Genomic DNA, 24039 nt, shown 5'->3' with positions numbered 1-24039 from the left:
CTAATAGAGGGTTACAGCTGTTACAGGGTATTTCTCTTTTCAATTGTTAATGTGTGGGCAGTATATTTTTTCAATCTTTCCCCAAATTCTAAACTATCTCTCCCTCCTAACAATTTCGAAAAATAATTACTTCCCCTCGGGACTTCGAATGTTGTACGCTATTTAGATGCACTCGCTCGAATTATAACATGGTTGCAATGCAATTTTAGGACCTAAACTCTATTTAGAGACATTTCATATACTCCTTTTTAAGGTAGCTGACTAGATCATTCATTCAGCATAAGAGAATTAACCTCGTCATAAGCACAATCACACTTAATAACTAACTCAACAAATAATGTTGTTGCTAACTATATTGATCAAGTTCTTCTTCACGATTGCACTATTACTCGGTCTATCCTAAGTTTATAGAATATGGTTATAAAACATTTTACATACCTTCGGGCCAGATGCTACCCGTTTAGCTCAATGCACGCTGACCCTCAACTAGTCCTAAACCCTTGGACCATTACGTAATCGCGACGTCATAGTTGGTATGGTAACCTCATAGAAACCCGATGGACCAATAAGAAAGGCGATAGAGTATCTACCCTAGCAACTAGCAACAATGGCCTAGCGTCGCATTGACGTCACAGATTTCGTGGTTTCACGTGTAAATTGATGCAAAATAAATAAATAAATCATACAGCTAGGGCAACTCAAAACACGATTATTCAAGAGGGGGAGGGATCTCCTGCCGAACCCGGTGCTACTGTTATTACTTGGTTGCGAGCAAATTGTTAAGGGGGGAGGGGGGTGGGGGGAAACCACTGTGTTTCTATGTCAATGTAGAAGAATATGTTATTTTGTGGAAACCAATTTTATAAATCTATAGTACAGCTTTCTATTGTCGCTTCTGGTATTTTCAAATCATTTCGGCTGAAAGAATCGATTGAGAAATATTTAAAAGCCAAGATAAGGTTAGCGACCAAAGAAGGGTGGTTGAACTGAATAATTGAGACTACTGTAACTTGTTGTATACGTTTAATGACAAAATTATGTTACACTACAAATGTCTGTTGTTACACGCCTTACAAATAACACTCACCTGCTGAGTTATAACATTGGTCGCATGTACAATGGCTATCACCTTTTCGGCGACTTTCCAGTCCCCGAAATGGGCAACTAAATCACCGTATCTAATACCTCTATCAAGCGGCCACCATTGAATGGCCATAATTGTTATCCCTTAACCATTATAAAGCGGCCAGAAAATCCGTTTATTGCACTGAAGCACGCTTCGGTAAAAATTGCCAAGATAATATGGTTGATACAGCAGAAAGCTCTTATCTGGCGAATCTTCATTAAGCGGCAAAATTCTATCGAGTGGCTACTAATACTCGTTCCCATGGATGGCCACTTAACAGAGGCATTACTGTATGTACAATGACAAAATACAAAAAGACACGTTATTGCAATTATAAAGAAAGCCAACCAGAGCGCTATTTTACGCTTTTGATTAATACCACGAGTCTTACGAATCAATCGTTTATCACTTCAAGCGTCCAAGACATCTTTCTAATCTTTACAAAAAGTAGGCTAACCAGAGGCGCAGCTGTTCTGGTACTTTAGCACATAGGGTGACCAGCCAAAGACGAAGCGATTGAGACTTCCGTTATTAGCGTTGACAACCTTTAGTAAGCAGAATCTAGATTGTCCTAAGGATAATCGAGTTTCTGAGCGCCTAAGGATGGTCGAGGGTGTCTGCGCACCTAAAGGGTTTCTGAGCGCCTAAGGATGGTCGAGGGTGTCTGGGCACCTAAGGATGATCGAGGGTGTCTGGGCACCTAAGGATGGTCAAGGGTGTGTGGGCCCCAAAGGATGGTCGAGGGTGTCTGGGCACCTAAAAATGGTCGAGGGTGTCTGGGCGCCTAAACAACAAACATCTTTTATTTGCACACAAAATTAAGTGTTACATAGGTTGGGTTTTTTTGCTTTTTTTTTTATATTCATATATTTATTGAGAGGGAGAGGAGAAAAAAAAACCTAGAGTTGCATACCAAGGGGGGACAATACTTCGGTGCGGGCACCCTAGAATAGCTTGAGAGCTAAACGGGCTAGGGTGCACTTAAATGTTAGGGAAAAATCCTAGTTTGGAGATCTGGAGACTGTGTGCATAAGCAAGAATGTACGAGAAAAACACAAATATAGAGACACGACAAGGATACAACAAGGATACGACAAGAATACAAGCTGGTACAAGCAGAGCGGAAACAAAAACAAAAGGATGGTCGAGGGTGTCTGGGCACCTAAGAATGGTCGAGGGTGTCTGGGCGCCTAAGGATGTTCGAGGGTGTCTGGGAACCTAAGAATGGTCGAATGTGTCTGGGCGCCTAAGGATGTTCGAGGGTGTCTGGGTGCCTGAGGATGTTCGAGGGCGTCTGGGCACCTAAGGATGTTCGAGGGTTTTTGAGCGAATAAGGATGGTCGAGGGTGTCTGGGCACCTAAGGATGGTCGAGGGTGTGTGGGCCCCTAAGGGTGGTCGAGGGTGTCTGGGCACCTAAGGATGGTCAAGGGTGTGGTGGCCCCTAAGGATGGTCGAGGGTGTCTGGGTGCCTAAGGATGGTCGAGGGTGTCTGGGTGCCTAAGGATGGTCGAGGGTGTCTGGGCGCCTAAGGATGGTCGAGGGTGTCTGGGCACCTAAGGATGGTCGAGGGTGTCTGCGCGCCTAAGGATGGTCGAGGGTGTCTGCGCGCCTAAGGATGGTCGAGGGTGTCTGCGCGCCTAAGGATGGTCGAGGGTGTCTGCGCGCCTAAGGATGGTCGAGGGTGTCTGCGCGCCTAAGGATGGTCGAGGGTGTCTGCGCGCCTAAGGATGGTCGAGGGTGTCTGCGCGCCTAAGGATGGTCGAGGGTGTCTGCGCGCCTAAGGATGGTCGAGGGTGTCTGCGCGCCTAAGGATGGTCGAGGGTGTCTGCGCGCCTAAGGATGGTCGAGGGTGTCTGCGCGCCTCTCAAGCATAGTACGTTCTGCGGCGCCTAATGGCTCTGGAACTTCCAATGAATTTGTCCATTCATATTGACCCCGTAAAAGTGTCTAAACTTTAGAAACCTAGACATAAACGTTTACTGACTTCTTTGTTGAGTATGAGAGTTCACCACATCATCGCCTTCTAGTTTGGCCCGCAGCTCTACCTTAATCCGGCGCCATCAAGTAAGTCTTCATGAAGCAGAACGTTCTGCTCCCATGGAATAAACCTCATATCATTCTCTTTGCCCGCCACGGACTAAACCTTATATCACTCTCTTTGCCCGCCATGGAATAAAGCTCATATTACTCTCTTTGCCCGCCATGGAATAAAGCTCATATTACTCTCTTTGCCCGCCAATCGAAAAACTCCTCGAAATCCTCGCTGTCCGTACTCGTACTATCTTCCTCGTCTTTTTGTTCCCGGCGCTGCTTGGCCTCCTCGCTTACAGCGGTTCTTATAACGTCTTGTTTATCACGGAGAGTATGCGCACGAAGGAAGTACTGCCTGCAGTTAAAGACATATGATGGTTTAAGCAAAGACTCGTATGCACAGAGCACATATGGCATATTGCCAAGCGAAACCGGGAAGTCAAGCAAACCTCGGAGCCATAAAGCATTCTGGGCCAAGCAGAACAGGAAAATTAGTTTTTTTCTTATCTTGTCTGCCTGTTTCCGCTTCTACTTGGCCAACAAACTTTTCTTGGGCAGAAATTCCAGGCGTATGAGGAAATATATTATCATGGAGTGGGGTTGAGTGGGGAAGGGGTTAATTTCGGAATATTTCAAAAAGAGAAATGATCTGTGTAATTAAATGTCTGTGTAATCTCACCTCTGTTCGTTGAGCTCGGTGAGTTGGCGATCTATGCGCGCAACCTCGTCATCTTCTTCGACAAGCGCCTCAGATACCTAGAATAGCGCACAACAAGAGTCGTATCCAAGTATGAAATACGAGAGCGGGGTGTTTAAAACAATATTGCGAATGCCTTGCGCACTGTATTGTTTTCTAGCTTATATTCAGGAAGCAGAAAAGCCATGCACCATGCAATGTCTAGTCATCACTTTTGCAAATTAGTTTAGACTTTTCTGATGTTTCTTTGTTGTTGTTTATGTTGTCTCTGTCTTGTACAGCGTCTTCTATGCGCTCTTTGTTTCTATTATCACGGGTTGTGCTTTGCCGGGTCATATTTCGGGGGGTCCTTTGTGGACTATGAAAGTGGGCAGTGAGCTTTGAAAGACTCAAGTCCCAAATGTAGAAAACAGACTTTAGCATCAGGATTACAAAGATTATTCATTATACAAGCCACTGCTACCTCATTACACTTAATTTTCGCAACGTCAAAATTCACATTTTCGTGAAATCCAGATCACTTATATATATCACTTGTATAATAAAATCAAGCAAAACAAGTGAAATTAAATTGTGCTGTAATCATAAAAACTGAAACAATTCGTAACAAAAAGATGCGTGAGCTAAATTTAGTTTCATAAAAATCTATAAATACAAGTCCAACTCAACCCCTCACGCTACTATATGTACATTAGATGACTGAATAGACAAGGTGTTTCCATAAAGCTTATTAAACGGCCAATATTCCCCCAAAGGCTTCTTGTGTGCTCACTTTTCACGCACTCTAATTTTCGCGTCACTTTATTTTCACGAATCTTTTAAAACCGCAAAATTCGCGAAATTAAACTGACGCGAAAATTTAGTGTAATAAGGTACGGCAAACCTGGTTCTCCATCTGTATTGCTTTCTGAAATTTTTCCCATTCCTCATCCTGAGGATCTTTGTATTCTACTTTGCGAGCCTAAACATGAAACAAAAAATAAACTGTAAACAAATAATAGTCTAGAACAAAAAGTGTTGTGGCAATTTTAGTTACCTTAGCGTCAAGCTTTGGATCATCGAAAAATCCTTCTGGAAGATCTTCAGATGGCTTGCTGTTACTTGTTTAAATAGTTAAAAAGAACAATAAATTAAAAACAACACAAGATCAACATACAAAATTGTTCATTGTTCAAGGGTGGTTGCAGGAGTTCCATAAAGGGGGGGGGGGGGGCAGAAGCAAGATTTTTAAGAAAGAGGTGGACAGATTAATTGTTCTTCCATGGTTTTTCTTATATATATTTTTTATTTTTTAAACCAAATATCTGAAAATAGGGGGGCCGTCCCTGTTATTTGGTATTATCTAAGTATCAAAAGCCATACTATTTATCTGAAACATTTGTACCTGGATTGTTTGCGATCAGACTCTTGTGTAGTCTCTGGCTGGTTCTCAAAAAAATCTGCTATGAGAAAGTTAAAGATAAATACAAAAATCAAAGTTTCATGGATAACAAACTTTCAGGTTTAAAAACCTGCGGATACTGTAGAAGGCTCTTGGGAAGGCAGGCACTTATAATTCACTTCTTCTATGATTAAAAAAACACAGTTTAACAAACAGGATTACCTGAGGGAAGGCCAGATGCTGTGGTAGTTTTGTGATCTGTCTCTGTTCTTATCTGTGCAGGTCCCACATCAGATTGGTTGTCAAAGAAATCAGCAGGAAGGCTAGAGAAGACATATTAGTGATGTCCCATTACAGTCTTATAAACTATAGGTACTGCCTAGTATATTATATCACAATTTAACAAATAGATCTCTTTTTGCATGCACCTGTTCTCTGATTTTCACAAATTACATTCCATCATGTCAATATCTAAATAGTATGCAACTAGAAAGGGTAGAATGTTTTTAATGGTATAAAGTGTGATACATAGCTCTTATAGATTTAGTGCCCAGGTCTTATGGGAACTTATGAATACAAGGATTTTGGGCCATAAAATGATAAAAACATTTGAGACTCCATAAGTTTCAGCACAGCCCAAGCAAACAAGGACAATAAGATACTTATTACAAAGCATGTGAAAAAAAAATCATTTCCAGCTTATCAACCAATGAGAGTAACATAGCACCATACTATAGCTATATCATCATAGCTATGTACAGGCCTTCTGGAAATTATGCACTGATGCAAAAACACATAAAAAAATGCATATTAGTGCATAATTTTGGGGGTTGGTTTCTGTATACACCCAAATGTCTATGCCCACTGCAATTTCTCCAAAATTCTTTTTGCCTTTTGCACACTGTGTTTGTTGTGTGTAAAACACATTTTTTTTTAAAAATAAATTTGAGTAAAAAATAAATAAAATTACTAAAAATGGTAAGCAGGCTATGTACTAAAGAGAGAGCTATACTCAAAAAGCATTTGGATAGTTTTAACATATTGCACAATCTACATAATTGCCACATAATTTAAAAACTTTAGCACATAATTTGCAAAAAATGTACACAATTTGTAAAAAAAAATGCAAAATTTTAAGAGGCCTGTATATAATTATGTAAATGGTCCAAAACCAAAAAATTAAAGTTCCAATAATTTGCTTTAATTACCTTGTTGATGATTCTGTTTTTTCTGGCACTAAAAAAAAGTTGGATATGAGTACGTACAGAGAAGAAGTTATCTTTATGCCAGATTTCAAATTATTTAGGTATTCTCAAAGGCTTATAGCAAATTTCTTTTGAAGAAGGAAACACAATTTCACTCTGCACAAACATGCACATGTATGTAATAGATGGAGAGGTATCCTATCAAAAAATGGATCAAATTTGCTCACTAATACCCAAATGGTTCAAAATTTGAATAAGGTTGACATGTGCAAGGTACTGTTGACAACCACTAACAGTAAATGCACGAATTTGAATAAGTTTAAGGTCCTTGAACAAAGTATAATTTTATGCAACAATAACAATAAACTCTTCCACATATGTACCTTTGCTTCTTTTGGGTGGGATTATGTCATCTTCATTGGCCTGTGAATTAAAAATATATAAAAACACCCATTTTATAACACAATTAGCACAACAATGCCTACTATTGCTTTTTCATTAATGGTAATAGTGTTTTACATACTTACGTGTTTTTTTCAATAATCTATGGCCAAGCACTACCCCCTTCCCCAACCCCTCCCCCACCTGTAAATTTTGACCATATACCTCTTGCTTATCAAAAACATATATATCACTGAAAAGCAGTAATGGATTGTGTAAATAGTCATGAAAGCCAGGTAATCAACAGACTTACATTATGCATATGATAAGATAAGTGAGAATTCTGACATAATTCTCTGATATATTTTATCCATACCTCATTGATTTTTCGTTTTTCTATTTTGTCAGGTATAGATGGCTTGACAAATTGGTTTTTACTTTCCTGGACAAATTTGCAGGAAAAACAATGGAGGTTAAGAGAATGCAAGGGCAATATACATGCATACATGCATTTTGTACAGAAATACAATGTCTTACCACAGTTTTTGGTTTTGCAACTTTATCATTATCTGGGCTTGGTTTTGTGTTTTTGTTCTTCAGAGCAGCAATGTTCTGGAATAAAAAATCTAGAGTTTATGTATATATATATATATATTAAAGCCTGAGCATGCTACCCAAAAAGTCACATAATCTGTTAGCGCAAATCGCCTATATTGTTTGTAATATAGCCAAAGATCTAAAGAGTCGAGTACACAGGGGTGTGTGTGCACAACCCCGGTTAGTGACCAAAAAGTAGGTCATTTTTTATCAAACAAGGACCCGCGGTATAAAAGGCGCGGACCTGGTCCAAGTCGTCATCCCCGCTAGTCCACGTCAAGTGCAGAGCTCCATAAATATCGAAAAAGCAGAGCCGTAGATAAAATTTGATAATTTCAACGTTGAAAATAATGTTCTGTATACACAAAGCAATAACGGCCAGCTTCTTGGGAGCAGTTTTCTATGGCAACAACAACAAAAATTGTGATTGAAAATTTCATTCAAAAATAGCATGCGATTGAAATGACCCTATTCTTCAGCACGCGCGTGAAAATAATGAAACCTAAAAACTTATTTGCCTCAAAATCGCTCTATTCTCTATTTCTTATCTGTCTAGTCACCAGAGAAGATTGAAAATAAAGTCATCTAGGCTCCATTGATGTTTAAGACATTATTTCAAACTTGATGATATCTCTTTTGCTTCTTTTTATGGAGCTCTCCTCTCGACGAAGTCTAGTGGGAATGACGACTTGGACCAGGCGCGAGCCTTTTATACTGCAGGTCCTTCTTTAAGAAATCTTCAGATACTTTGCTTTTTCCATATAATACCCAGACTGCATACACCCCTCAGCCAATCCTGGATATGCACGGAGAGCTTAGCAATCGTTGACTAGCATCTTTGTTCATTGCAAAGAGCAGTAAGTGTTTGGTAAAGATAAAGATAGGAAATTCCCCTAAATAACCTATTCTGGCAATTTATACTCTCAATACCTTTTGATTTACTGTATCTTTATCAGTCAAGGAGTATCGATCGAGACAGAACTCACATTACGGTACTGACCTCTCTGTGTTTTTTGCTTTGGACATGAGCTGGCCAAACAAGATCACTCTTTATCGGCGCATTGCATAATACACAGAATAGCTGGCCAGCGCTATTATACGTAAAACTGCTAAGGAAGCAAGCTTTAACCTAAATATAACAAACAGTTACCTAGATTACTTATCGAAAAGTACGTTTTAAAGTAAGACTAACTTGAGTAGTTACGCCAGGCGCGGTACAGTGAAGAAAAGACTGTAAATTACAAAACAAAAAGTGACATATACACATTTCCTAAATATTTATACATTAAAAAGGATATTTAGCTAAAGGAGACTCGATTTTCCTCTTTTTCTTCTGCGATTCGCGTTCTTCTTTTAAGCGACGAAAGTCGACTTTCTTGGTCGCCATGTTGGACTCGAACCCCTTTTGTACTGTACTGGGCTTCCTGTGTTTGTCACTGGCCCAGAATGCCCTCTGAGGGGAGGTCAAGATGGCAGCGAGCTCGCTGGAGAGAGAAGAGAAAGAATTTACGCTGAAGCATTGTGGCAAATACGGCTATGGCGGAAAAATTGATGAAATTCGACAGAAAGAATTCCAAAGGCTTGGAGGTGTGTACATGTTTGGCAAATTTGTTTGTCTTCTTTAGAATCTGATATTCTCTTTCGGGTCAAGATTTCTGTCAACTTACGAGGTTTTGGGCCAGTATGTTTATGAGCTAATGGCTTAATCATCTATTGTCCCCAGATGCTGTTTACCTTGACAACATTGCAGCTGCACAATATCCAAAGTCATTATTGGAGAGATTTCAAGCAGATCTAACCATGAACGTCTACAGTAATCCCCACAGTGGCAGTCAAAGTAGCCAACACACTACAGAAATAATCACGGACGTTCGTCACCGTATTCTCCGGCACTTCAATTCCTCTGCAGATGTGTACTCTGTCATATTCACTGCCGGTGCCACTGCAGCATTGAAGATCGTGGCAGAGTCTTTTGACTGGAAGCTTGGGGCATGTTTTTGTTACCTACAGAACTCTCACACATCTGTTGTTGGTGTAAGGGAGGTTGCTGTAAAGTATGATGTGAGGCCAGTCTGTATTAACGAACAAGAATTAGTTGGGAAGGAAGTCAATCAGGATTGGTTAAACAAAAGAACAGGCTTGACACTGAGTGATGGCTCCTCTGATGTTTTAGGACCAAATCTTTTTGCTTATCCAGCTATGTGCAATTTTTCTGGAAAAAAGCTTCCACTATCTTGGGTGGGGAGCATACAAAATAGCTTATTGCCAGGCCAAGATGGCAGGAATTCCTGGTATGTGTTACTAGATGCATCATCCCATGTCAGCACGTCACCTCTGGACCTACAAGTATGCCCTGCTGACTTTATTCCTATCTCATTCTACAAGATTTTTGGTTTTCCAACTGGTTTGGGAGCCTTACTTGTGAGAAACAAGAGTGGAAATGTTTTGAAGAAGGTGTATTATGGTGGCGGGACAGCCCTCGCCACTATTTCAAGTGAAAGATTTCATGTACTCAAGAAAGGTATTGATGAAAGGTAAATGTCAAAGCTGAATGTGTTTTAAAGTAGTTGATATTTATTATGTATTTAAACAATAGTTTAATTTATAAGATTGATGTATAATGTTATGTGTTAATACAGATTTGAAGATGGGACGTTGCCATATTTGGATATAATAGCCCTACGGCATGCATTTGATGTTCTTGGCCAAAAGACAGGTTCCATGTCAGCTGTTAGTGATCACACTTTTTCCCTAGCAAGATATGTTTTTCAAGAGCTGGTCCAACTGAAGCATGAGAATGGCACTCCTGTCTTTCAAATGTACTGCGGTACAGACTTCAGCAGTGAGCAAACCCAGGGTCCTGTCATAAACTTCAATGTAGTGAGAGCTAATGGGGAATATGTTGGATACACTAAGGTATAGATTCACATATTATATGTATTCCAGGCTAAAATATTTATCCCCAAAACAACTGTGCAAGACAAGCGATTTTTTTTTTGGAGAAACAAATACATGCATTAGCAATTCAACACTAATTATACAAACCAAGCAAATATGGCATAAAAACTTATATATGAATAAATGAACTGAAGTTGTACACATATCCAAATTACATAGTTTGACCTTAAAAAATAGCTCACAAATGCACTTTGACTTCTGACTTTCAAAAAAGAGCAAAATCTCCCTTGATCTAGAAGGGATTTTTTCAGTGAAAAAGAGACATACATTTATCCATCTTTCAGCATAAGTTGCCCGAGTTGCTCTGTAATTGGTTCCTTTCAATCCACAAATAACTCATGCTCCAAGGCATTTGCACTGTTAATATCACACTAAAGATGCAAACTTTTCTAGAAATGATTTATTTATAATCTCAATCTTTGATTAGTTTTCAGGACAAAGTTTCTGATCCCCTTTTTCATCCACTGGGAGCTATATTTGTGCAAGCAAAATATGAATTGAACAATCAAAATTTGGAAGTTATTTCATGGTTTTCCTCAGACAGCTTTTTTCCAGCATGATGTGGGAATGTACTGTATGTACATATTTTTTGTGGATGCTTTATGATCATCACAAAGTGATGGGTTCTTTATTGCACAGCTTACTTTCTGTTTGTTCATTTCTTGAACAGGTTCGGCAGCTTGCCAATCTCAGCAACATCCATTTGCGCACAGGATGCTTCTGCAACACTGGGGCTTGCCAGTATTATTTAAAGCTTTCTAATGACAAAGTAAAAAGCCATTTCCAGGCTGGTCATGTATGTGGGGATCAGTTTGACCTAATTGATGGTCAGCCAACCGGATCTGTCAGAATATCTTTTGGATACATGTCAAATTTTAGTGATGCTTGGAAGTTTGTGCAGTTTTTAAAGAAATGCTTTGTAGAGAAACAAGCATTTCCCTCCTTAGAAAGCTGTGTTTGTGAGGAAAACATGAGAGAAGTGAAGGGTGCAATGGATGATGGGGCAGTAAAGAAAAAGCTAAATGATAACCTGCAAGATGATTCAAGAAAAGATGTGTTCAACCTTGAACAGATATGTTTGTATCCAGTAAAGTCTTGTGCAGCTTATAAGGTATACCTAGTGCAGTGTGATATGCATACTTGTTACTGTAATCAGTTTTTTAAAAAAATGGCAATTGAAGAGCAAGTAATTACTTGTGGGAAACTGTATACTGTATTTATGTTATCAATAAAACCTTGATTTCTGAACAGGTTTCTAACTGGAGGATTGGACCACGGGGATTAAACTATGATCGACAGTGGATGGTCATCACTGAGTCAGGAGCCTGTGTCAGTCAGAAAAGAGAGCCTAAACTTTGCCTGATCAAACCTTCCATTGACCAAGAATCTGGGCTTTTACTTCTTGATGCACCAGGTAGAAATCACATTAACTCCCAAAAAGAGTTGAAACAAAAAGGGTACTTCTGGTTTGGTTAGATCTGTTTTTGTTTTGGTCCAGGTATGCCGACCTTGCAAGTGCCATTATGTCAGAAAGGATCTGAACTCATAAGACAATCAAAAGTCAACATATGTGGAGACAGGTATGTACAGGCACGTTCCCAGGATTGGCCGAGGGGGGGGGGGGGGGTTCGCAGTCATAGATATCATATGGAAAAAGTATAGTATTTGAAGATTCCTTAATAAAAAATGACCCACTTTTTGGCTGCCAAGTGGGGTGTGTGCACGCACCCTGTGCACCTGTGTATGCGCCTGGGATACACCCTATTTCTCTTTCTATTTTTTTTTAAGAGTTGAGAGTGATGACTGTGGTGATGAAGCAGCAAACTGGTTAAGAGACTATTTCAAAAAAAGCTATAGACTTGCACAGCAGAAATCAGATGACTGCAGGGGATCTAAAGGTATAATAAACAACATATTAGGGCTTCCCCAGACTCAAACACCCAGGGGTGAGACCACAAGGCACTTCTTTTAACATGCTCTATTCCTTGGTTACCAGAGTGATTTCTAGTATTTTCTAGTTACGGCATACACTTCTTTTTGATAGTATAATATAGAGCTCCATACTCCATCTTTCAGCCATTCTGTTGCACTATGTAAGAAGTCAAAATTATTTTGGTTGTGGTTGTTGCTCATGATTCTGCATTTTTTCGTAGGTGATGGCAAGCAACTCCTTTCTTTGGCAAACACATCACAATATCTACTCATCAGCAGAGCAAGTGCTTTGGAAATCCACAGACAGATGATGACTTGCAATGTTGAGGTAATAAACAGGAAATATGATTCAAAGGGTGTCAGGCATTCCTGGTTATTATTATTTTCTCATATAAATTCTATAACCTATACTTTTCCTTAAACACGAGGTTCAGCTATAAAAGTGATAGCTCCTCCCACCCCAGGGCTCAAGAATAATCAGTTATCAATCAGCCGTCAATGAGTCAACATGTCAGTAAATTCAAATTCCATATTCTAAACCAAAATAAATATCATTCCTAGAGTTGTCCATCTAAAAAAGTGTCTATCTATCGTAAAATAATGCTATGCCAAACTGTGTGTGCTCTAAAATTCGAGCATTTTCATCACAGCGCGATAATAATTTATGTAGATGCATTAGATTATGGATAGCGCAAAATTTAGAACTAGAAGGCAAATCACTAAGTTGTCAATCTCTTAACACAAGTGTCTTGTTACCTGTGCAAAAATAGTTTTATTCCAGCCAACTTAGGATCAGAGATAAGCAATTTAACAGGAGACTTATAATTTCTGACTGCTAGCATGGCAGTGTTCTGATTTGCAAATTTGAGCCCGGGGGTGAGAGGAGCTTTCCCTTTTATAGCGGAACCTCATGTTTAGCAATCTTCTTTATTTGAAAATGAAATCACAAAATAATCATAACCAGATACTTTCTACTGACTAAATACCTAGTTACAAGGATGGTAATGTGGATGACAGAGCTTCCAAGTGGTTATGGCTGACATTTTGATCGTTTCTTTTTACAGAGGTCAGAAGTTCTTGCTGTGGATAACATCTTGGACAGATTCAGAGCAAACTTAGTGATCAGTGGTGAGAAGCCTTTTGACGAAGACAGCTGGCAATTCATGAAAATTGGTCAAGAACATTTTGAGGTATTAACTGATTTTCTACTTTCCTGTAACTTGCTGCTGTTATTAATGATATAATTGTTGTTCTGATTTGTCAGTTTCAGAGTGTGTGCACCAGATGCCGCATGGTCGGCAATGACCAAGAAACAGGAAGGACAATGACAGAGCCTTTAAAAACGCTCGGAAGACTACGAGGGACCAAGGTGAAGTATAATGATCAACCATGAGGTGGTGGAAGAGATCACACTTGTGTAATCCTCTTCCTAATAATTCATTTTTATATACACTACAATGACATGACCGAAAACAGTCATGTCCACTACAATTGAATAACATCGTTAAGAACATTTTCACCCTTAAAATATCCCAAAATAATCAAGCTCCAACCTCAACTGAAAATTTGACATTCTTATAAATAAGATTTTATACTGTACTTACAAATGCAGCCATTACATTAGGGAAAGGTCATTATTTATTTGGGGGAGGGATGCTAAGTTGAATTTTTTTCTGGTTCAAAGATTTCGGCCCTCCCCCAATCTAAAGTACAAAAAGCGGTCACCCTCCCTCAAAAAGGCGACTAAGAAGTAAGGCCCTCCCCCAGAACAAAAAAGAAGCACATTTGTTAGTTTATTGAAATTATACTCTAGTTGTGAGATGCTCTACATACAGCACGTTCTTCAAGGAGCACCAGAAAATTATATAACCGTATGAGTGCAAAGCCCACTAATGTAATAAAACACCCACAAATGTAACAATCCCACAATTATAATAAGAAGTTGCCCACAATCTGTGTAATACAAACAAAGAAAGGGAGTTGGGCACTTCGCCAAGGAGAAAAATATATGCTTTATATTTTGTTAACCGGAATATGGCCTGATTGTCACTGTTTCAAATTCAAATTGTGGGGTGACAGACACCGCCCCTTAGGTATGCCCATGAAGGGGCCTTAAACACCACCAAGCTAGGACAAGTACTGTTTCAAGCCCATTTTTAGGGGTGTAAATACTATTGTATAGGGGGGTCTGGGCCCATGCTCCCTCGTGAAAATTTTGCCATTTGCAAAAAATGCTTGTTATTGTTAAAGCCTATATGGAAAATAGCATCAATAGTTTCCCCAAATGAAATGGGATTGTGATCTCCCCAGGAAGATTTTAAAATTCAAGACTTTTAGGAAGCCCGGAAATTGGTCAGAATACCCGTTCAAAAATAAGGCCCCCCTCAACCTAAACCCTTTATCAAAATTTGAGACACTCCCCCAAATCGACGCTCAAAAAATTGCAACCCCCCTTCCCAGTTAAAAAAATGACCCTTCCCTTATAGGTTTGTCTTTGTTTATCGATAGGTGAGCACCTTTGGCATCAACCTGGTGCATGTGTCTTTGAACAAGCAAGAGAACCACAGACAAGCCATACTCAGTGTTGGGGACGAAGTTAGAATACTAAAACATTGTCAATAAAAACTCAAATTGGCTTTTTTCAACACAAGTCGATATTTTACGCCCCTGTGAAAAGTCTTAATTTTTGCGAAAATATTCTCAGCACGTTTCGCGAGTGCCCGTCACTATTGTGTTTGCAGGGGATTTAATTTTTCGAATTTGAAGCTCAAGAGACTTTATTTTCTTGTTTTTACAAAAGGCCAATATAATTAAAACAAAAGTTAACACGCTGCCCCTTCAGTAGATTTGACCAGAATAAATAGTTAATTAATACATACATAGTTAATTAATTAATTTATTTATTTATTTACTTAATTTATGCTTTTATCGATTTATTTATCTGGTTATATCATAGATGTAGACACCGGGCGAAGTATCAAACTTCCTTTTTTTAATGCAGGGTAAACTTTTTTTTTTTTTTTAATTCCTGTATGTGCTATTGAAACTCGGTATAGAATTTTATTATTTGCAATAAAAAAAATTGAATAAGGCAAGACGGAATTTGGAAGGGGGAAAAAAAAAGGCTCAGGAAAAACAAAAAGGCCCGGACGGGATTCGAACCCGTGATCTTTGGTTTACGAGACCAACGCCTTGCCACTTGGCCACCGAGCCAACCACGTGTGCGAATGATCGTTTTATAATATTTATTTGTGTGCTTGTGATGCCTGTCAAGTAACATCTTATTCTTCGGTATTCACATCCACTAGATGTCAATAACTAATTAAATCTACAAACTACAAATTAAGAGTGCTATTCCTTTTAAGTTGTGTCTCTCGAAACCTCTCTTAATTAATTGATTCGATGTAATTATACGGTTTTCCTGTGGTGGCAGGTCGCCATGACTCGATAGCGCATCTAAACACCTCGGCACAACATTTCAGGCTATATTTTCGACTTTTTGTTTTTGGAATATGTCCGAGCATTTTCTGAATTAAATATTTGAGAATTATTTCGCAAATGCATTTATGGAGCCTCGACGCCAGCCTCGTACATGGACCATATGAACACCGCTGTGTCTACTTGCACGGCTTCCGGTAAAGGAGGGGGAAAAACTAGGTGCACGGCTGTCTCCCATTTTCTCGATTTTTAGCCTAAATAACAAGTTTCTGGCTTTAAAACACTTCCACGACTATTTAGAACAGCCAAGCGACGATTTTTAGCCTGAAAAGCTATGCAACAAGCGGCAAAGTATGAACGAAGCGTGGAGTTCGACATTTCATGCTGTGCCGAGCATTCGCATGTCGCCTTTAGCGAATTTTTTCAAGCTCGAAGCCATCGTTTGACGGTTCTAAATAACGGTGGGAGGTTTTTAAAGTCAAAACTTTTCATTTTGGCTTAATGGCAAAAAGAAAAAAGGGAAGTGCATCTACTTTTTTTCTCCTTGCACAGCTGTTATGGCGAAAACGAGGTGTCGAACTCCGGGCTTCATTCATACTGTGCCGAGCATTTGCGGGTCACTCAATGCACAGCTTTTCAAGCTAAAAAACATCTCTTGGCTTTTCTTAATAATCGTAGAAGTGTTTCAAAGCCAGAAACTTGTTATTTAGGCTAAAAATCGAGAAAATGGGAGACAGCCGTGCAGCTAGTTTTTTCCCCCTCCTTTACCGGAAGCCGTGCAAGTAGACACAGCGTATAAACACAGGGGCGGATACACGGATACGGGAGGTACTCTCCATGTGCCTTCGCCTGCTTGACTTTGCTGGCGCGACAAATCCAATTCAGCGTGAAGTCATTTAAGATCTGTACAGGACCCGAAATGATCCCAGGACCCGAAACGATCCCAGGACCCGAAATGATCCCCAAAAGTACCCCAACTGATCCCGGGACCCGAAACGATCCCCAAGAGTCCCCGAAATGAACCCCAAGGAATTGCAGTAATGGACAAACAAAAGGAATGTGGAAGGATTGGCTTTCAGTTTTAAAAACATATGAAAAATTTAAGCGTCATTTTTGTCACTATCCAGAAATTTGAATTAACTAAAACCATAGTATTAAGATTTTTATATACGACTGCGCGGGAAATACAGCTTTCGACAGCTTGGTTGAGTCAACAATTGGGGTCAAATAAAAATTCCCGTGATGGTAATTTGAAGAACCAAGCGTGAATAAATAATTCATACATAACAAGCCATAAACAAATGTCTCCAAAGATTAGACATGCCTCTGCTTTCAAACAATGTTTGTTTGTGTTCGGTGAATGAAAGACCTATCATAAAGAGAGAGAGAAAGAAATCATGCAGTGGTGTACGCACTACTACATAAGGAAATTCAAAACTCACATATTGCTTTCAACAAAAGCCACATCTCTTAATATTTTGCAACGGTAGTAAAAGGGTTGTTCGAGTGCATTACTCAGTGTGCTTTTGTAATTCCATCTTCTCGGCCAAACCGGCTGTCGGTAAATATTCGCTCGTGTGAACATGGATTTCGTGGTAAAAAACATGTTTGGTTGTCAAATGAATATAGATTTTTAGGGTGATGTTTACCGGAAACGAGATTTATAGTGTCAGAGTCATGTGTTGGAACTGCAAATGTTTCGAAGGTCAAAAGTTTGGTTGTTCTGAGCAAGGCTGTGCTTTGGCTGTGCTATGTTTATGTTGTACTCCTTTCAGTAGCAATTAAAAGTATTGTGTATTTGTTTTTGGACTCTGTTTATGGGTTTACCGCCGGGGCAATGTAATAAATAGAAGTATTGTATTGGAATTTAAGTTTTTTAAGTCATGTTATTTAGAAATAGATTGGCTGTCAACCCTAAATTATGCTTTAAGAATTGGAAGTGCTTCTTCTGCTTTCCCTTTGTCCATTACCGCAATTCCTTGGGGTTGATTTCGGGGACTCCTCGGTACCGTTTCGGGTCCCGGGATCAGTTGGGGTACTTTTGGGGATCATTTCGGGTCCTGGGATCGTTTCGGGTCCTGGGATCGTTTCGGGTCCTGGGATCATTTCGGGTCCTGTACAGATCAAGTATTTTAAGATCTATGTAGTGACCTACCAAGAACCACTGGACCAGTTATAAGCCGTCTATCCGGCCATTATCCGCCCCCTATTTGGCAATCCTGGATCCGCCCTTGAAACAACGAAAACATTACCGTCTCGGTTGACGATTTTCAGCTCGTTTCGGTGAGCCCGCAGCGGCTGGAAATAGTGTCTAGAAAGTACATGCGTTTCGTAGGGTCTCGCGCAAAGTGAACAAGAGGTATAAAAAAAATGGATTTCCTTGTGGGAGGGGGAGGGGAAGAAAGCGCTTGCGTGTAGTAAGTGACAATTGCATGACCTTGCTTCTCTACGCATTGAGTGCCCTTTCCTCTTGTCATTATCCATCAGTACACATCGGATTCAAATGTTAATGACTTGTTAGATATGTTAAGATTCATCAGCTCATCGCCTTCCTTGTCACCCATGTCAACTACGCGATAATCATATAATGGCGAACTATCTGCGTCTTGCTATACTGCTTGCGTTTTTAGCAGTGTCTTTCCCGTTCGTCAAATACTTTATTTACGAGTATCAAGAAGCCGAACTGACATTGCACTTTTACGAGCGTTTTGGCGTGGACCCAGGTTCCGTTTTCAATGGTAAAGTAGTATGGATCACTGGAGCATCGAGCGGCATAGGAGAACATTTAGCGTACGAGTTCACCAAGCACGGTAGCAAATTGGTTTTGTCTGCGAGACGAGAGAAGAGGTTAGAACAAGTCAAGAACAACTGCTTAGGTCAGTGCATTTTGAATATAATGATCTTATAGTGATTTATCAGACGTTTACCCTCCTGCGAAGAGCTTAATCTGTGTCCGACGAGCAACACAATAAGCTCTGCGGGTGTCTGGGTCGTTTAGATATCTCCGAGCCGCATTGCATCTAGTCAAGAGACCAACTTGATCTAGTGCGATATCTTACTGTGGTGATAATGTAATTTTATGTTATAATGTTATTATAACGGCACCGAATAAACGGGCGATTGACTTTTGCTGTGTTTACACTTGAGCGTCGAACCTAGGTTGAGTAAATACCCAACCTAAGTCAGACTTGAAGTGTGTGGAACACGCTCCAAATAGGCACTTATGTGCCGGCAATTACAAAGGATCCGCAACCTAGGTTCGGTTGAGCTCAACCATTCCCAGGAGGCAGCGTACTCAACCGAGGTTACAGGCAAATTTGTTGACAGTTCTTGTCAGCTATCGCTTTCCGATGTCAATCATTTCTCAAATAATGTTTACTCAATAGTCATGAGATTACCACGTTTTCGAGATTCGCGCATTTTGCTGGACATTTTACACAATAATTTACAACAAACTAGTGGTTTTCCAGTCAAGGGACTGCGAATCCCTAACGTACTAGCGCAAATAATTCAACGAAAATGACAAACATAAGAGAAAACATCAGACAAGGTGATCCCTGAAAGATCATCTTGAATTATAGTGAATCTTGTAAGCAGAAGCCACCAAGAATAATAAGAACGGCCAGAATAATCACAATAATCGCAGCAGCAATTTGACCTCAGAATTCAAATTGATAACACCGGCGCTGTTCCAGCTGAATACACGCATTTCTCCTAACCAGGGTTCAGTTAACCACAAACTGAACCTAGGTTGACGCTCAAGTGTAAACACAGTGAGTCAAGTCTAACAATCACTCGTCGACGACTAAATCTTTTAAGTTTTTCAAGGTAACTCGAAAGAAATTCCAAGCTAGCCCAAACGCGTCTAGGCCAAGCAGCTTATTTGCTGTAACTCGCGCAATGCGCACGGTTCAGATTTCATACTTGGAAAACGTAACAACCTATCCTTCTGTGGAAGCTGCGACTAATATGATTTATCATATTGTTAGTATTTTTAATGATATTGCGATCAAAGTAAACTCTATCAGCGCTTCTAAGACCTACCCCCCCAAAATCGTGCTGGTATTTTAGCACCTAACTTTATAAATGTTTTCCAACGCACTTGATAAAAACAAAAGCGAAATAGTAGGAGATGTTACTGCGTTTCGGTTTTCTTTAATTGCAGAGAAAAAATATCTTGTAATTGATTATCCAGCTTCAAATGCCTTTAGAGTCTTCTAAAAAAGCCCCGAACACGAATAAACGACATCGAGGCATCTAGGGACCTAGTGAGGGGTTATCTACCCTTTTTGAGATGTGGGTTGCCTATGCTTAGGGCTCCAGGCTAGTTCGTGAGAACATTTTTTGGGTAGGGAGGAGTAGGGGAGTGGACGAGAAGGGCTTTTTTCCCTTCTCACCCACACTTCCCTTTTTTCGCGCCTCGTCTCCCCCACTTTCTAGTCTCTTGGGGTCCTGGGTCCACGAGGACGCTGCGTTTGTTGCATTTCATTTTTGCCCGATTATCGAACAAAACATATCAGTACACCTTCCTCCGTATATTATAAGTTCGACAAAGTTTGGGATAAGATAGTCTGCTTAGCAGCCGCTTGTAGCGTCACTGCGTGACACTAATAGCGGCTACTAAGCAGATGCTAGGGATAAGATAACATTTCCTTTTTTTCAGCTTTAGCTAAAGAACGCGGTCTTCCCTTGACGGCGGAGGATATACTTGTTTTGCCTTTGGATCTAACAAAATTTGACACCCATACTGAACTTGCGGAAAAAGCTGTTCAGCATTTTGGCCGGGTAAGACTGAGACTATTTACTTCTCGGTGCCCCTCCCCTGGCATTCCTCGTTCGCTTGAGCACATCGAGTTATTCCCGCATGATTCTAGACGGACAAAAGAAGGCAGGGCGTGTCTAGAGAAACAATGCAGGGTGGGGTCCAAAGTAGTAATTCACTTAGCACAATCGGCGCCCTTAGCTCTGGTAATAGGTGACTAGATCCACTCTATCCAAATACACACTTAAAATAAACAGTCTTCTTAACTACGAACGAAGGGGTCAACCGAAGTAGAACTCATGTCATCAAATGAGCAGGATGGGGTCTGGACCCCTCGGGATCCCCCCCTCCCCCTCTAGACACGCGCCCCAAGGTGTGCTTATCGACTCTCGAGGATCATGGATTATATTTCCACCCATTTTTATGTGCCCTACAACATTTTTAAACCGGTCTCATCATCAAAATATCATTAGATCATAAAAACTAGCTATATCTATTCTCAAGTGTTACCTAGTTTTATAGGGGTCAACGCCGTCCTTTTGTATCAAAGACCGCGTAGAGGGAAGGTAGATCTTGAGCACAGCATAGAGTTAACCCCCACTGTTCGTGGTCCCTACTTATTGTTGGGAGGGAGATGGAGAAGAACTTCGGTTTTTTGGTTAGCCAGGCGGCCCTTGTACTTCTAACTCTTTTAACCTGGCGCAGGTTGATGTTCTGGTGAATAACGCGGGCACGGCCTCATTAGATTATATACGGAACACACCTCTACGATTGACCAAGAAAGTACTGGACACGAATATCCTTGGTACAATTTCCGTCACAGAAGCCGTCCTGCCACATATGCTGAAGCGAGGCAAGGGCCACATCGCAGTCGTGAACAGCATCATGGGAAAATTTGGTAATGAAATTTCATGCACTACACATTGTTATTATGACTATAGACGGGACGGGACGTATTTTTTTTTTACTTTTTATTTATTTAGTTCATTAGTAGTCGTTTTGCGTTATTTTTCGTATGAATTATAGTTTGATTTCTTCACAGAGTGACAATTGATTGACGTTCTATAAGATGACTTTATATGCTTTTCAGCGTTCCCGCTAATAGCACCTTATGTTACAAGCAAGTTTGGACTCGAGGTGAAGTCGCATCTTCGTTCACATAATCGTGTTCAAGGGGTTGTGAATCAAGGGGACCCTGTCTTCCGTGGACCCTATGGGGTCCCTATCTACCATGGGTATCCTAATAACCATGAGGTCCCTATCTACCATGTGGACCCTATCTACCATGGGTGACCCTAACAACCATGCAGACCCTATCTACCAAGGGGACCCTATCAACCATGGGGACCCTATCTACCATTGGTGACCCTATTAACCCTGGGGGACCCTATCTACCATGGGTATCCTATTTACCATGGGGGACCCTATCTACCAAGGGGACCTTATCAACAATGGGGACCCCATCTACCAAGGGGACCCTATCAACCATGGGGACCCTATCTACCAAGGGGACCCTATCAACCATGGGGACCCTATCTACCAAGGGGACCCTATCTACCAAGGGGACCCTATCTACCAAGGGGACCCTATCAACCATGGGGACCTTAACAACTATGGGGACCCTAACAATCATGGAAACCCTATCTACCATGGAAACCCATGGAAACCCTATCTTTCCCCACGTGGAATGAAACCTTTTAATATTACTCTTGTTTTTTCTTATCTTTAGGGCTACTTCAAAGTGCTCCGTTTTGAGCTTTTAAGTAGGAATATTGATGTCACTACACTAGCAATAGGATTGGTTGGACCAACTGAAATTTTTGCAATAGCAGAGGGTGCGGACGGGAAGGTAATACACGGGCAACATGAATATTCACTACCTAGTCCCTGACCTTCTGTGGCTTGCCTCAAGGTAAGAGGCCTTGAACCAACCAAAAGAAGAGTTCAGGGAATTGCTTTAATGTCACGTCACAACTCTTAGCGACCACAGAAAAACCGACCAGAAAGGCTGAAACTAGGCTGTTATGTCGCAATCTAACCTGAAAGAGTGTGAATCGTCAGGTGGATAATAAAGCGACGGGAGTAGAGAGTGTGACGGAAATAGGGGATGTGACGGAAGGTAGAGGATGTGACGAGAGGATGTGATGGAAATAGCGGATGTGACGGAAATAGCGGATGTGCAAAAAAAAAAACATTGTTGGTGTTATCGATTATCAAAACCTTATTTTTCAGAAGTTTGCGGAGAAATACAAATTCCCTGACGTCTCCCCAACACAGTTTATGAGTCCTGAGAGGTGCGCGTACTGGAGCGTTGTCGCCATAGCAAACCGTATGGATGAGCCGTGTATATCTCGTCACACCGTTCTCGCTGTCAGCTACCTGAATCAGTACATGCCGTCTTTATATCGGTGGTAAGATTTATATCATTGATTTGTGGTATAAAAGCTCATGGTAACATTCTGGTAAAGTTATAAAAAAAAGCCAATATTTATGCAATGCTGTATCGGTACAGATAAAGATTTGGCAATCGTCTTAGGGAAGGGAAGACTAAAGATCCTCTAAGGAAGGGGATAAATGTAATATTAGGCTCCCTAGTGTGAAAAGAAACTGGGGCAAACAAAGAACTGAGTACCATGCAGTCAAGGATTTTAACTCACTTAGCCAGGACATTAAGAGATGCACAAATATTTGTACTTTTAAACGTAGTATTTCTCAATTTTTAACCTAGGTATTTTTATCATAGTATTTTTTTTAATGTAACGATATATCAACAATATATTTTTTTTCTTAATTTTTCTTTTCCATATATTTTTTATAGATTACTGTTATTATTTATAAGTCGAGGTCCTTTTTGAAAATCATTTTAAATGAAAAAGCTCTCCTCAATAAAGATTATTATTATTATTATTATTATCACGCCAATACCATTGATAGTTTATACTCTTAACATTTCTTTTAGGTACGAGAAGACCATTTATCATGGATGGTTTTTACATTTAGTGAAGGAAGCAGGAATTGCTCCACCATAGAATCAATCTCTTTATATTTCAATCTTATTTCACACAAATAAATCTCAAAGTTCTTTATATGTCACTGGTTAGGTACTGATTTAAAGGAAATAATAGTTTGAATGTTGTTTTAAACATCATGAAGTGTACATGACTGTTTCTTTCTTATTTTGCGAATTTAATATAGTATCTTGTGAAATTAACATAAAAAAATAGCAAGGGAAAGTTCTTTTATTCCTGATATGATTTCAAGTAAACATAAACTTAAAACATGGAGAACTGTATTTCTAAATGATTATCAGACATAAAGTGGAAATTACATTTTGTGCAAACAATGTACTTGTACACCACAAGGTGACGAGCGGAAGGCCCAGGGAGGTTGCTATAGTAACAATAACAATTTTAGATGTCTGAGCCCATGGCGCAACGCATTTAAAGGCTGTCAAATTCAAATGCAGTAATACGAAATAGCTTACAAAGCAGGTGAGTACTACCATGACAAAATAAGCAAAGACTTGGCCT

The 24039-nt window shown here is 40.1% G+C and overlaps 3 protein-coding genes and 1 non-coding gene across 8 annotated transcripts; 2 read left to right on the top strand and 2 right to left on the bottom strand.

Annotated features, from left to right (window-relative positions):
- Positions 1 to 1006: 1006 nt before the first annotated feature.
- On the bottom strand, positions 1007 to 8857 carry LOC5521225 (zinc finger protein 830). Of its 5 annotated transcripts, none has more exons than XM_032366264.2 (12): positions 8718 to 8857; positions 8420 to 8519; positions 7360 to 7434; positions 7199 to 7264; positions 6825 to 6864; positions 6445 to 6472; positions 5459 to 5559; positions 5240 to 5297; positions 4892 to 4955; positions 4739 to 4816; positions 3838 to 3914; positions 1007 to 3513 (listed from the first exon to the last, which is right to left on the bottom strand). In XM_032366264.2, the coding sequence occupies exons 1-12, from the start codon at positions 8804 to 8806 to the stop codon at positions 3342 to 3344; spliced, it is 948 nt and encodes a 315-aa protein (XP_032222155.1). In that variant the 5' UTR covers positions 8807 to 8857; the 3' UTR covers positions 1007 to 3341. The 5 variants fall into 5 exon arrangements, with proteins under 5 accessions (XP_032222155.1, XP_032222157.1, XP_032222156.1 ...); XM_032366266.2 differs by having other exon boundaries at positions 4892 to 4949; XM_032366265.2 differs by having other exon boundaries at positions 5240 to 5294.
- On the top strand, positions 8854 to 15655 carry LOC5521332 (molybdenum cofactor sulfurase). Its single transcript, XM_048723342.1, has 11 exons — positions 8854 to 9006; positions 9143 to 9953; positions 10059 to 10335; positions 11048 to 11488; positions 11629 to 11791; positions 11876 to 11957; positions 12166 to 12275; positions 12531 to 12637; positions 13374 to 13499; positions 13574 to 13678; positions 14818 to 15655. Exons 1-11 carry the CDS (start codon positions 8889 to 8891, stop codon positions 14929 to 14931), a joined length of 2454 nt encoding a protein of 817 aa, XP_048579299.1. The 5' UTR covers positions 8854 to 8888; the 3' UTR covers positions 14932 to 15655.
- Positions 15451 to 15522, bottom strand: Trnat-cgu. Its single transcript has one exon. It is a non-coding gene; the product is annotated as a tRNA-Thr (tRNA).
- Positions 15656 to 17921: 2266 nt separating the features above from the next.
- On the top strand, positions 17922 to 23849 carry LOC5521333 (dehydrogenase/reductase SDR family member 7). Its single transcript, XM_032366263.2, has 7 exons — positions 17922 to 18623; positions 20411 to 20532; positions 21215 to 21407; positions 21600 to 21646; positions 22239 to 22358; positions 22742 to 22920; positions 23469 to 23849. The coding sequence occupies exons 1-7, from the start codon at positions 18335 to 18337 to the stop codon at positions 23536 to 23538; spliced, it is 1020 nt and encodes a 339-aa protein (XP_032222154.2). The 5' UTR covers positions 17922 to 18334; the 3' UTR covers positions 23539 to 23849.
- Positions 23850 to 24039: the final 190 nt, after the last annotated feature.

Source organism: Nematostella vectensis, chromosome 2 (genome assembly GCF_932526225.1).
Source record: "Nematostella vectensis chromosome 2, jaNemVect1.1, whole genome shotgun sequence".
In the NCBI taxonomy this organism is placed as follows: Eukaryota; Metazoa; Cnidaria; class Anthozoa; order Actiniaria; family Edwardsiidae; genus Nematostella; species Nematostella vectensis.
This window is presented reverse-complemented; position numbering and strand designations above follow the sequence as displayed.

Bases quoted from the DNA above. Each gene is read 5' to 3' on its own strand.
- LOC5521333 (XM_032366263.2), top strand. From the start codon at position 18,335: ATGGCGAACTATCTGCGTCTTGCTATACTGCTTGCGTTTTTAGCAGTG. The intron at 22,359-22,741 runs GTAATACACGGG...CTTATTTTTCAG, and splicing joins CAGAGGGTGCGGACGGGAAG to AAGTTTGCGGAGAAATACAA. The intron at 22,921-23,468 runs GTAAGATTTATA...CATTTCTTTTAG, and splicing joins ATGCCGTCTTTATATCGGTG to GTACGAGAAGACCATTTATC.
- LOC5521332 (XM_048723342.1), top strand. From the start codon at position 8,889: ATGGCAGCGAGCTCGCTGGAGAGAGAAGAGAAAGAATTTACGCTGAAG. The intron at 10,336-11,047 runs GTATAGATTCAC...TTTCTTGAACAG, and splicing joins AATATGTTGGATACACTAAG to GTTCGGCAGCTTGCCAATCT. The intron at 11,958-12,165 runs GTATGTACAGGC...TTTTTTTTTAAG, and splicing joins GTCAACATATGTGGAGACAG to AGTTGAGAGTGATGACTGTG.
- LOC5521225 (XM_032366264.2), bottom strand. From the start codon at position 8,806: ATGGCGACCAAGAAAGTCGACTTTCGTCGCTTAAAAGAAGAACGCGAA. The intron at 4,956-5,239 runs GTACAAATGTTT...TATTTAAACAAG, and splicing joins TCTGATCGCAAACAATCCAG to TAACAGCAAGCCATCTGAAG. The intron at 4,817-4,891 runs GTAACTAAAATT...TTTCATGTTTAG, and splicing joins ATCCAAAGCTTGACGCTAAG to GCTCGCAAAGTAGAATACAA.